This window comes from Mus caroli, chromosome 1, assembly GCF_900094665.2.
Source record: "Mus caroli chromosome 1, CAROLI_EIJ_v1.1, whole genome shotgun sequence".
NCBI lineage: Eukaryota > Metazoa > Chordata > Mammalia > Rodentia > Muridae > Mus > Mus caroli.
In genome coordinates, this window is record NC_034570.1 from 76,542,724 (window position 1) to 76,556,165 (window position 13,442).

Genomic DNA, 13,442 nt, shown 5'->3' on the forward strand with positions numbered 1-13,442 from the left:
AGGAAGGGCATTCCTATCTAGCTATGATGCTTATGCACCACATCAATGACCAGCATGGAAGGACAGACACTGAGTTGTCTCAATATGAGAACAAGAATTTTCACCCATGATTTGCATTTCACCATCAATGAACCATGAAAACTTCACGAGAAATTTTCCCTGAAGCATAGATGTGCAAGACATTAAAGCATGTTTACAAAGTACTTTTGATTATGGTGTTCAACTGGGTGGTCTTACCAAGTGGGTTCCATGCTTTTGTGCTAAGGATTTTATAGTTAAAATGCCTTGTTAATTGGGTTACAGGTATGGTGCTAAATATAGAAATATTAATAGGGTTTTAGCACATATTCCTTCAGGAATTTATCTCATGAACAACAATGGTGGCCTTGTGGAGGAAATCAACAGAAGTCAGAAAATATTTAGAAATATTTAGAACATTCAGCTTTCTCTATGAACCAACCCTTGTACAATCTAGAGTCAACCCCCATTCTAGGCTGTCATTGTCTGTCTCTAAGCAGAGGACTCTACACAAGTAGACCCAGAACAGAAATGCCTTGTGTGCTTGCCATTCTGTTATACATACATTAACAATTCAAAATACGAAGTGGGAGAATGCTGGTGACTTCATGATATAGATGCTAATTTGTAGAAAGGCATCTTTTACATTTGAATTACACTCAGTCAAATCAATTAGATCCATATGTATGAGCCTTTAATCTTAAGATATATCTCTATTTCAACTTGAACAAGACCATTTGGCCATTTTTATTACATTTTATTTGTGCATCCACTCAAAGCTGTCAATATCTAGTGGAAAGGGTATGATGAAGTTAATTCTTTACTGTTAATATCAATCCCAAGGAGTGTAAAGCACACCTGTAATGCATCTTACTATAGTAATTTGACCTCAAAAAACAATGAGATAGCCAGAACACAGAGGTTGGTAGGGAAGCCAGCCCTACTTAGAGAAAGTGTCATGAGGGGGTAGTGAAAACCTAGGAAAGAAAGACTTTTTGTTCCAGAAGAAGCTGAGTCACTAGTACTGCACTCCAAATGGAACAGATCTTGGTGTCCCACTTTCAAAGTGAGCCGAGAGGCAGCTGCCTGCCAGTGAGCATCTGGGATTCGGCAGCCACACCAGGAAGAGACAGTAGAAAAGGTTTACAGTAAGCTTCAGAATCACACATGACCCATGAGAGGGCAGTAGCCCTTTCCTGATAAAAGACAGAGTTCTAAGAACACAAAGAAAATAGTGTTGAACACTTGGTAAATATTAAGGGAAACACTGTTGTGTATGATGACACTGTATGTATGATGTATTTACAGTAGTCAACTGACCAATTCCCTACCTTACAGGCACATGTGTTGTGGCAGTCTTCCTGGAGAGATACAACACACACACACACACACACACACACACTCGCACACACCTACCTAATCACCCCAGAAAGAGTATATGGCAGACAAAATAATGGTGCACCAATGTTGAAATTGGTCAACTGGCAAGTTTTCCATTAGCTTATCAAAAGGTGTATGAGTGATGGAGTATTTACAAGGAATAAGAATAACTTAAAAGTGGCTACATCACTGAAAAGCCCACCCAAACATAGGTGATGATGCCTGCAAACCTGGGGCTCTCTCTGCATTTCCATGCAATGCCATAGTCTGAACAAACCTGCTCTCACACTTTGGCTGCTCAAAGTTTCCACCCCAGCACTGTTCACTACATTTTATGCTGTTGGGAAGGAACCTCGAGAATCTTCCAAGGCAATGTTTTCCAGGACATGATGATCTTCCTTCACTTGCTGGTACCACTTCAAGTTTGTAAGCCTCCTCTTTCATCCAGGAACAGATGTTTCAATCCAGTGCCTGACAATGCTCCATTTGTACATTGTAAAGTCATTTCTCCACTCTTCAAATCATCTCCCTACTCTCTTTCTTCCTTTCCTCCCTCATCTCCCCCTCCTTTTCTCTTTTGCCCCATTCTCTTAAATTACAGGAATGAAGCTACTACCAAGACAACTAACTGTACCAATCTATAATAAGCATGAAAGGTCAACATGTATCCAGGCAGGTATAGGCATACTCAGCACCTTCCTTGCTACAAGCATTGAGAATGTGGTCATATGTCAACTGACATCTTGAAGAAGAATCTTCCTGGTTGCCTTTTCATTTTTTTGTGTGTGAAATATTACAACTTCCTGGGTATCTGTTTCTAGTGTTTCTTGATATCTTTTTATATCTTGAACAACAACAACAACACCCCCCCAAAAAAAACAAAAACAAAACAAACAAACCAACCTCAAATGGCCTTTTAATGTCAACACTCTTGAATAGACCTGGGGATCCTGTGATTTTTTTTTTTTTTAGCAGTCTGCTCTACCTAGCTCTGCTCTCAAGTATTATGCTACTGAAATGGCTTCTCAAATCAGTGTTCTTTTATCTGCAGCACAGGCTACTAAATGCAGTAAATGTGAAGTTTAGGGTTTAATGTCATTATTTTTCTTAAAATATAGAATTGGACAAAATTACACCATGTGGCTATATGTCAAAAAGAAACCCGAGAACAGTCTCACCCTATACTTAGGAAGACAGCTAATTCTATTCCCCAATAAGCTGCTAAATAACAAGACCACTTCAGTGAGCATATTTCAAAGAAGAACTTCAACAGTGCTCCATGTATAGCCTTCATGTATTTGAGTAGTCCTTGAGAACTTGATGGCTATTTCAGCTCTACTACACTTAATGACTCATTTGTGATATTAGAAGAACAAATGGTGCTGTCTCTACTTTAATAAAGATGGAAAGAAAAAGGAGGGAGAAAGAGAAGAGAAAAATGAAAAAATTTCTTGTAGCATTTCAAATGTCAAATTTTAGTTCAATTACTGCCCATGGGAGGCATGAGAGTGATATCCCTAAGAAACTTGGTGACCAGTCCTTAGAAGCCACGAGTATGTTATTTTCTGGGGCAAAGAAGGATTAAGGTTTAAAATGGAATTAATTAGATGGCCTTAGTATACAAAGATTACACTGGATTATCTAGGGTGCAGTATTATTAATAGTATAAGAGGGAGGCCGAAGAAAAGGTCAGATATCAGAGGTTAAGAGTCAGAGGGATGTTATATGACCTCAACACACAAGAACTGCTAGATTTTCAGATGGAGTTGGTAGCTATGGGGCTTGATGTATAGCAGCCTATAGAAATTAGAAGGACCCAGTTCCTTTAGTACAATCTCCATGAAAGAATGTGTCCTGTTGACACTATGCTCATTCCAAGATGCATCAGGCTTCTGAACTGTGAGGTAACAGAGATAAGTATTGTTTTAAACCTAACTGCTTTGAAAAGCAGTACAATTTATATTTTCTTTAACGAATTTGAGTATCTGAAACCATGGCTGTTCTATGAAATTTAAATAACTAGTTCAATAAATTGGCTATTTGTTGTATATTTAAAATGAAAGGAATAAAAGGAAATTGTTATAATGTGGATGTGAAATGTCCCACATAGAAAAATATATTTGAACAGTTGGTACTCAGCTGGTACTCAGCTGGTGGAGCCCTTCTGGAAGGCTGGGCAACCTTTAGAAGATAACTAGCTTTAGAGCTGGGTGAGGGCAGGCCTTGAGATTTAAGTATCTAGACAATCCTTATCCACTCTCTGCTTCCTGGCTGTTGATTCAACAACATGACTGAGCATTTCATATTCCTTCCCCTATGCCTTCCTCAATAAGATATATAATATCTCTTTGTTATAGTAGCACTGGACACCTAAAACTATGTCTTCCTTATCAACTATTTACCTCAGACTTGGGTGGGGAACTAACATTCCAAGCTTCTCAAAATAAAAAAAACAAAAACAAAACAAAACAAAACAAAAAAACATACTTCCAATAGATAAAAACAACCAACAGAACCAAGTAGGATAGAAGTGTTGGAACTGTTGAAAATTAAATAGTAATTTTCATTTGAATGGCTGTGGTGGACCAAGTGGACAGTGTGGAGACTCACATGAAAGCTGTATGATGAAAGCAAATGGAAATTCTAAGTCAGTGAAATATTGGCTTTTGTCAGTCACCAACTGAATTACCTCCACTAAGGGAAGGTTGAGGTTGGAGGCAAAGCAAGAAATAGACTAAGGTAGAAAGTAGATTTGAAGACATCATCTTGAACCTTTTCTAAGTTAATAATGTCAGCAAATCATAGACCCAAGAAGTTTAGAGACTATCACCAGGGTAATATGATAGAGATGCTATCTCACTCCTTGGCTCATTATATTCAAATTGCTCAAACCAAGACAAAGAAAATCTTGAAAGTGGAGGGGACAAAAGATAGGTCACATGGAAATTAGTAATGCTGTAATGAGAACAGCAAAATGGAGAGAGTTGATTCAGATGGAGATATATGACAAAGGACTAGATGCACTGCTCAGAGATAAACACACTATAGCAGGCTGTGGAGGAGAAAGGAGCATGACAAGGAGAACCAAAAGCTGATATTTTCCATTGTTGGTTTGGAGTTAACAGTCTGAGAAGCCAGCACCCTGCATACCACCGGGAGAGGTGTCTCTATCATGAGAAAAGTGCGTTGCTCAGTTTGGTGCAGTCTCCCAAGGGGGAAAGGCTATCATGAAACACCAAGTGGCAAAGATAAAGAGGCATGGTAGGTCTTCTGCATCCCCTCAGAGCCCTAGTTATTGAAAAGACTGGCAGCCCCTAGCCCCAATGTATATACATCTGAAGAGGATGTTATAAAAGACAACTCAGGAGGAGGGAGTAATTATACCCAAAATTTTATTTTGATTATTGATTTTTATATTATTTAATAATATACATTTAAAAAATTTTAATAAAAACTATTTGTATATAAGACCTGAAATGTTGAAACTGCTTGCAGGAGCTAAAACCAAAACCAAAACCAAAACCAAAACCAAAACCAAAATCAAAACCAAAACCAAATACAAAAAGCCATCAATGTTCTCATAGACAAGAAGTTTTTGAAAAGGACTCTAATAGCACAAATAATTATGATAATAATGGACAAATTAGATTAAATTAAATTTAAAACCTCCAAGGCAAAGAAACAAACACCAGAATGAACAGAGCATTTACAGAATATTGAAAATATCTTTGTCCATATACAGCAGATATGTTTTTAATGTTTAAAATATATAAAAACTGCAAAACTTAAATACAGAAAACAAAATTTTGCAACCCACGAATGGACTAGTAAACTCAACAGAGTGTTTTCAAAAGAAAAAACACAAATGGCTAATAAATTTTTGGGAAATATTCAACATCTCTAGTCATAAAAAATGAATATGAAAATTATTTCAAAATTTCATCTCATCCTGACAAGAGTGACTAACATTAAGAAAATAAATGATAACAAATGCTGGTGATGACATAGAAAATGATCAACCCTGTGAGCTGCTGGTGTGATCATAAACTTCTGTAGTGTCTTAGTGTCAGGGTTTCTATTCCTGCACAAACATCATGACTGAGAAGCAAGTTGGGAAGGAAAGAGAATATTCAGCTTACACCTCCACATTGCTGTTCATCACCAAAGGAAGTCAGGACTGGAACTCAAGCAGGTCAGAAAGCAGGAGCTGATGCAGATGCCATGGAGGGATGTTACTTACTGGCTTGCTTCCCCTGGCTTGCTCAGCTTACTTTCTTATAAAGCCAGGACTACCAGCCCAGGGATGGCACCACCCACAATGGGCCCTCTTGCCTTGATTACTAGTTGAGAAAATGCCTTACAGCTGCATCTCATGGAGGCATTTCCTCAAGGGAGGCTCCTTGCTCTGTGATAACTCCAGCTGGTGTCAAGTTGACACAAAAAACCAGCAAATACATTTAGCCACCCTAGAAAGCCTTATGGTTTTCTTAAAACAAACAAACAAACAAACAAGGCAAAAAATCAAACCAAAACAAACCCCTACAAAAATAGAACTACCATGTTCTGGGGAGATACTTGCTCATCTATTGCTGTACTATTCACAGTAACTAAGAAGCAAATGTTTACCAACCGATGCGTGGATAAAGAGAATGTGGTCAATGTAACAACTGTTGCATATTATTCATCACAAAGAAAAATAGAATGATGAGATTTTACAGGGAAATAGGTGGAACCAGAAATGATTTCCTAAAATGCTATACATTCAGAAAGGCAAAAGGATGCATATTTTCTTCCCATGTAGCTCTTAAATTTACGTGTGTGTGTGTGTGTGTGTGTGTGTGTAGGAGGTATAGGTGAAGAGACTAGAAAGGTGATCATGAAAGAAGAGGGGTTTAAAAGGAGAACAACAAAACAAAAAGCAACACAAAACCCTAGACATGGAAAGGATGGAAAGAGACTAACTGGGCCAGCTGGAGATCTGTAGGTGGTTGGGGGAGTAGAGGAGAAGGACCAAGAAAAACAAAATATGTAAGAAAATGCTACAGAAATCCCTTTACTTTGCACACTAACCCAAAAACTCCTTGAAAATAGCTTTCTATTTTGAGCTATATACTTAAAAAGAGTATGTTTCACAAAGTCAAGGGAAAGCAGTCTTAACATTCATTGCTAACAAGCCTTCTCCACAGGAAATACTGAAGGAAGGGTTTTGTTGTTGTTGTTGTTATTGTTGTTTGCTTGTTTACTTTTAACAGAAGCTATGTAACACACACAAAAGCCCAATGTTATGAGAACAAATTATCCAAAACTTCAAAAGTGAAGGAAACTGCATCAAACTTTTTAGAGTATTCTAAAAGTGACTTAATAGAAATATGACAACACACATTGTTTATGCCACTCGTAAAAATAAAATGTAAGCCAACCAAAGGCGAGAATTTGAATGTATAATTAATCTGGATGTGAAGGGATACATTGTAATTTGAAAGTACATTCTGATTATTTAAAGATATGTATTCTAATGTCTGTGGTATCAACTTTTGCTTTAGCAAACTATAAATAGTGAATCAGCAGAGGAGCTAGCATTGAATTATAAGCATTTCCCAATTAATCACAAGTAAAGTACACAAGAGGAAAAATAAATTTACAAAGAAGGCAGATTGTACAAATAGAAAATCTAGCCCCATCTACGATGCTAATGCACATAGGTGAGGTAGTTATATTAAAAGTGATTATTAGCTGGGCAGTGGTGGCGCATGCCTTTAATCCCAGCACTTGGGAGACAGAGGCAGATGGATTTCTGAGTTCAAGGCCAGCCCGGTCTACAGAGTGAGTTCCAGGACAGCCAGGTCTACACAGAGAAACCCTGTCTCGAAAAAACAAAAGAAAAAAGAAGAGAGAGAGAGAGAGAGAGAGAGAGAGAGAGAGAGAGAGAGAGAGAGAGAGAGAGAGAGCAGTAACTTTAAATATGAAGATATAGACTAGACAAAGATAAGCCAGAAAAAATAGAGAGAATCTTATAAATATCAGTTAAGGAAAGAAAATACAATGACCACACCTAGAGGTTTTGATGTTGTTTGTTTGTTTGTTTGCTTTTAAGTGGGATCACCAGGTAATCCATAAACAGAGAGCCACTTTTACTCAGTCCCCATACACAAGGCTATCTCAACTCACCTCACAGGACTCTCAGGTGCTGTTATTGTTCCTTTAGTCAGGTGATAAAACTAGTCGCAGAGTTCCTAAAAATCTTTCTTATAGGATAACTGCTAGGTGGCAGGTGCTCTTAGGTGCTGGGTAGCCTTCTTCACTAAGGAATAATCCTTTGAAGCACTTACTATAAACTTGTTTCTCTTCACCCATGGGGGAATCTTAAAGAGAAACGACCCTTCTTCGAAGCTCTCTTGAAGAACTATTTCAGTTCTCTCATATGACTTGATCTTTGTTCTGTCTAGGGAGTTACATGTTCATTCTTATAGGGCCTAATTGACCATCACTGGCATCATAGAAGGGGTGGCATTATAGAAGGTTATAAACAGAAAGGACCCAGATGATTGCTATAGTTCCTGTGCATGTCAGAAAATCTAGGAGGAGCCAATAAGCATCTTAGAGAGAGAGAGTAACTGCAGTTATTTTGTGAAGAGGGCATAAACGTTCTAATATCAAATACACCAGAATTTCTTCCTTCCTCCCTAAAGTTCCATGTAGAGAACTCTCTCACAGACAGACAATTCTTGTCCATGGGAGTCCCTTATGGACAAGGAGCTCTCTGAGAGATGGCTTACAGGAACCACAGAGATGGAGGCATGTGCCCATAAGAGGTGCCAGTAAGGTGAAATATTATTGGTAGATGTCATGAGTATTTTTAAAGGTGTTTTGATTAGAAATTACTTTGAGAATTCCTGTTTCTTTACCACATGCCCTTTACTCAGAAGCACTGTTGGCACTTCAAATCTTGTATGTTTGAATAGATTCTGAACTCCTAGGGTCTCTTTCTCTAGGAAGTTACTTCTGGAGTGGTAGTTCCCTGCCTTTTATGAGCTGGGGAATACCCAATGCAGCTCAACACTGGATCTGAGAAGAGAATGCTACACTCAAGGCTGCATGTGACCTTAACATGCCCCATCCCCAACACACACACACACACACACACACACACACAGGAGCTGACCAAACCTTCCTCACGCTCATTTGTAAAGAGGACATAGAAATGAAGCTATGACCCTGCATTTCTGCCTTTCTATGAATTTGAAAACCTATAAACATTCACTAAAACATATTATTGGGTGGCTTTAGCTTAGTATGCAGTTTAGAGTTGTTTTGGTACTTTAAATATAGGGTTTTTTGCCCCCTAGGTCCTAACAATATGAGTGATGTGTTGCTAAATTAAACTTCAGCTTGAGTAAAATAAAAATGACAGGACAATGAAATCAATAACACACCATACAAATATATATGAATATCCCTACAAATATACAAGCATATAAATGCAACAAACACACATACAAACATACAAACATATATGTTTGCACACACAGGCACACCCCCAAACACATATATTTCAAAATAAACTTTTGGGTTCTTCTTCAAAGGCCCATATAAAAAGTATGTGATTAAAATAGAATCCAGCATTCTATAAACAAAAAGAACAACTCTATGTAGTATAAAAATGTAAACGAATATTGAGAAAGAGAATAACTCTTCAACTTCCAATTCTAGCTCAAATGTGGCATAGATATAAAATGATTTTTGCTCTTCTCTTGCTCTTGCTCTCTTTGCCTCTTCCCCCTCTCTCCCCATTCCCCTCCCTGCTCTGTGATCATAGCTGACCTCTACTCCTCTTCTCTCTCTCTCTCTCTCTCTCTCTCTCTCTCTCTCTCTCTCTCTTTCTCTGTCTCTATTTACCCCCTCCCCATGCCCTAAATAAACTCTATTGAAAGGTTTTGTTTGTAACTTTTTTTTAAAGGGCATTTCAAGGCTTGTGCTTTGAAGGTAATCTTGCATTCAGGCTGCCCTTAGGTGTCTGAGAATGATGTTACCATTATGGCCAGGCCAGCATTTCTTTTCTCCTATAAAAAACAACTGTGATTTCATAGTCAATATAAGGAAGGGAAAAAAAAAAGGCTAGACTTGAAGCCAAAGGACTTTGAGGTGTCCTAGGTATCATGTATGTGGACTTTTAAATCTGGTATTTACTTTATTTAATTTCCTTTTGCTTCAAAGTTATTGCTAGCAAGTAGAAGTAATATCTGCTATAATTAACTCCCAGGGATGCAATGATCAAATAATCTAATATATGAAATGACACTTAATAAATTCTAAATGTGATTCTGTACACAGTTGCTTATGCAGATGATATTGACTTTCGTCTCTAAAGGGTAACTGTGGTGCAGGAATAACAGCTACAAGAATCACTTAGGAGAGAACCCTCCATTTTTTTTTTCTAAACACCTAATTATGTGATTTAGGGAGATAAACTTCATAAAACAAATAAGTGAAGAAGTGTTTCCAAAACTTTTAGCTGTAAAAGTAGCCAAAAATAGTAGGCAAAAGCCTTCGTTTTCTTTTAAACATTTTATTTCTACCAGACTACTAGCCAGAAAAGAGCATGGAATTCGGGGTTTATAATACATCTGCTGCAAAGGATATTGATTTCTCTAGTGCCTGATTTCCTTCCTGGAGACATTTTTGGGCTTCTCTTTGCAGAGGGTTTTAAAAGTCTTTAATCTGCTTCATACAACTTATATATTTGAAAATTAAAATCATCACAGTGAAAATAAGGTGAAACCTTTGCAAATACAAGGTTAATAGATTATAATGTCTCATAGAACTGTCAACATTTTCATTGTTAAAAAGCCATGTTTTAAATTTACCAAATTATTAATCAAATTCTGGTCTGAGATGATACACCACAGAGTATTGCTGAATTAGTGTCCCAGTTATATTCTGTTTGACCTGAAATCACCAAGCAAGTAAAAAATCCTAACAGCACAAAATATCTATAATTAAACCATTGCCCGGAAATCTTGTTGTTTTTTCTGCGCATTACTGAGTAGATGTCTAAATTATTTTATCTTACTTAAACGAAATGCTGTTATTTTTATCACTGACTTAACTTTATTAAATACTGAGAGTGTTTCTGATTTGTACAATATATGCTTGAACTATAATGATTTGTTATTACTTGATCATTTTGCCACTTTCTCAAAAACACTTGTGTAGAATATCCAACTGCCAGTTCTTCAAAACTCAAGCTTTCCTAAATAAGTCTAGTGATTAATACAAGGCATGCAGGTATCAGTTCAAACTCTAATTCTGCTTTCACATATATGTGGAAAGTTAATTCCCATGGCCTCTCATGAGATCTGATGGGAGAGAAGTTGGGATTCTTACCTGCACTAAAGCAAAGAAATGGACAAAGACGCTCCAAGAGATGAGACTATTATTCTGACTTAGGGGAGAGGTGATGTTTCTTGGTAAGTAAGTGGTAATAGTCAAAAGGTTTATTTCTGGAGATATGCTATCAAGATTCAGATGTGGGCCTTCAATTAGTTTGTTCCCTCTTTATAAAGCCACCTCTGTCACCACCCCATAAAAGATCTTAGTAAGTTATCAGAATTGTTTATTTCTAATACTTTAGGAAATGTTCCAGGATTAGAAGGAAATTCAGTTAGGAATGAGCCACACTCCTGACAATCTGAAAAGGTGGATTTAAAGTAAATAATTCGTTTTTTTTTTTTTTTTTTCTGGAATTGAGGGACTACTTAGTTCACCATTTCAGTTTGTAGGAATGGGGGTAGAAACTGAGGATGGGACTTAGGGCCTCATGTATGCAAGGCTGGAGCTTTATAAATGAACTGTATCCTTAGCCCTGAACACTTCAATTCAAAGGAGCATTTCTCCAGGCAGTAAACAGCAAACCTCTAGCTCAACTTTTAAAACGTTGTTGAACTTTTACCTAAATCGACAACAATGGTTAATTTTAAGGCTTTTAAAATCTTCCCTCCCATAGCTCTTACTTGCTTTTCCAGACATGAGGCTGAAATAGAGAGATTCAGTGTTCATCTGTTCCCATTTGAGCCAGAGAGCTAGAGCCTCACTTAAGAGAGACTCCAGGCATTGTATAGAAACCTCAAAGTCCTTTGCTAGATTTACAGAGGTGGGTGATGGATGGGAAGCTGGGGAGACTAGTTCTATCACACAATATGAACACTTGCATCTATAGATGGAAGGCTCTGATCCTTTGAAAGGCAATATGTAACCTGCTGTACCCCCAGCCTTATCCCAGCTCTCCCTCTATCTTGGCTACTGTCTGTGAGCCTTAGCCTGTGAGTATTGGGTCTTCCTGTGTTCCTATGCAACCCAAGAATTCTAGCTCAACTTGTTTATTTCAGTGCTAGACAGTGTTAGCTGAAAACTACCTTAGTTTTTTGGGTTGGTTGGGGTGGGGTGAGGTGGGGTGGGGAGATAAGAAGTAAGAGCCTAAAAGATTAGCCCTGAGCCTCGGTGGAGTTGAAAGGTGGGCCTTTGGGATCTCAGCATGGCAGCCCAGGCTGCAGCATTCAACAGTGCTAGGAGCTCTAGGTGTGAACTGCAAATGCTCAGCTTCCTGCTGGGCAGAGAGCACAAAGGGCTCAAAGCTACCTGCTCAGCTGGGCACCTGAGAGATAGACTCGGTTCAATCCGGAGATTTTTTTAGGGAGAAGAGCAAAAGTCATAGAGTACTGAATTCTCCAGCTGGGTCCGAAGCAGAGCAGAACAGGAGGAAAGAGAGAGGAAACACAAGACCAAACAACAAAACATTGTAACCACGTCTTTCAGGTGGCTGGACTTACCGGTCTGGGGAAGGGACTCAGACACTAGGTGGAACTAGCGCTTCAGAGATGGTACAGGACCAAGGAGGTCTCCTCTGCCCAGGATTACAGGTGGGCTCAGGTTAGTGCCAGTGAGAGATCTAAGAGATCTCCCCTTCCCCAAGCCTACAAGACATTGTAGCTCACTCCAAAGCCCCAAACACTAACCCAGGTTAAGGTCAACAGAACTGGAGGTAAATCAGCTTTGGTCTTGATCCCTCAGGTCTCTGTTCTCCACCTTGGAAAGCATTCCATGTCAAGGCGCAAAACTGCTCCAGATAATATACACTAAAAGCCTGATTCCCCAGGTACCTCGCCCGGCAGAGGAGACCCCACCACCCAACCTCACCTCCCAGCCTTAGAAGCAGGCACCTGGCTCCAGCACACAGGCCCCACCCAGCCGGGCGCCCAGTGGGGTAGCTAACAGAATTGAAGCCCCCACCCCTCCCCCCACCTCCCAAGGGCCGATCCCAAGGATCAGTGGTGCAGGAACTTGACTTCTCCGTGGGAGTCTCTAAGGAGAGCAAAGGGTGGGAAACAACTTTGCCTGTGATCTCTAGTGCCCAGCGGAGTTTGAGAGACATCACATTAGGCACATGGAGAAGCGAGTCTTACCTTTGCACAGAAAGCCGGGAATTGACATCCATGGTTGACCGCAGGCAGAGAAAAGCTGACAGCGCAGGCGAAGGCTAAGAAGCCTGAGCGCCCTGCGCGAGGACAGAGACGTGCAGGCTGGAGCAGCAGTGACTGAGACCCGCAGCGGAGATTGATGCTCGCTCCTCCCTGGCCACCAAGCGCTGCAGAGATGTCTTGGTGGCGCCTCCTGTGGTCTGCTCAGATCTTGAAAACTGCTGGCTGGACTTGACCCTTCAGCTTAATTCCCGCCTCCCTCCCAGGTCTCCCGGGTCTGACTGCCTTCTGTGCCTTTCGCTGTTGCTCCCTGCTCACTCCCCTCCCCTTAGTCCAGTCCCGCCCCTTGCTTTCTCTGGTGAACACCAAGTCTCAGCCCTGAAGTTGTTCATCCACTTGGCTGCATTCACAGGCTCACTTCTGGCAGTTCTGGCTTCCCGCTGCCCCTACTGGTGACACACACATCCCCTTGAAGACCCTCTATTTGTCCTCTACAACAAAACAGGAGGTGAAGGCGTGGTCACTTGTGTCAATGTATCCAGCTCCTTTGCTTTCTTCTAAGCCTCTGTC

General features: G+C 39.7%; 1 protein-coding gene across 5 annotated transcripts in view; it reads right to left on the reverse strand.

Moving 5' to 3' along the window:
- The window catches only part of Sphkap (SPHK1 interactor, AKAP domain containing), a 140,211-nt gene extending 127,052 nt beyond the window's left edge, over window positions 1-13,159 (reverse strand). For 4 of the 5 annotated variants that reach the window (XM_021171921.2, XM_029480138.1, XM_029480139.1 and 1 more), the window contains exon 1: window positions 12,858-13,159. In XM_021171921.2, coding sequence (XP_021027580.1) covers window positions 12,858-12,889 — 32 coding nt within the window. In that variant the 5' untranslated portion in view covers window positions 12,890-13,159. Of the gene's footprint in view, window positions 1-12,224; window positions 12,299-12,857 lie in introns of those variants that run through there. The other variant, XM_029480135.1, reaches the window with a different exon arrangement.
- Between the last annotated feature and the right edge of the window lie 283 nt (window positions 13,160-13,442).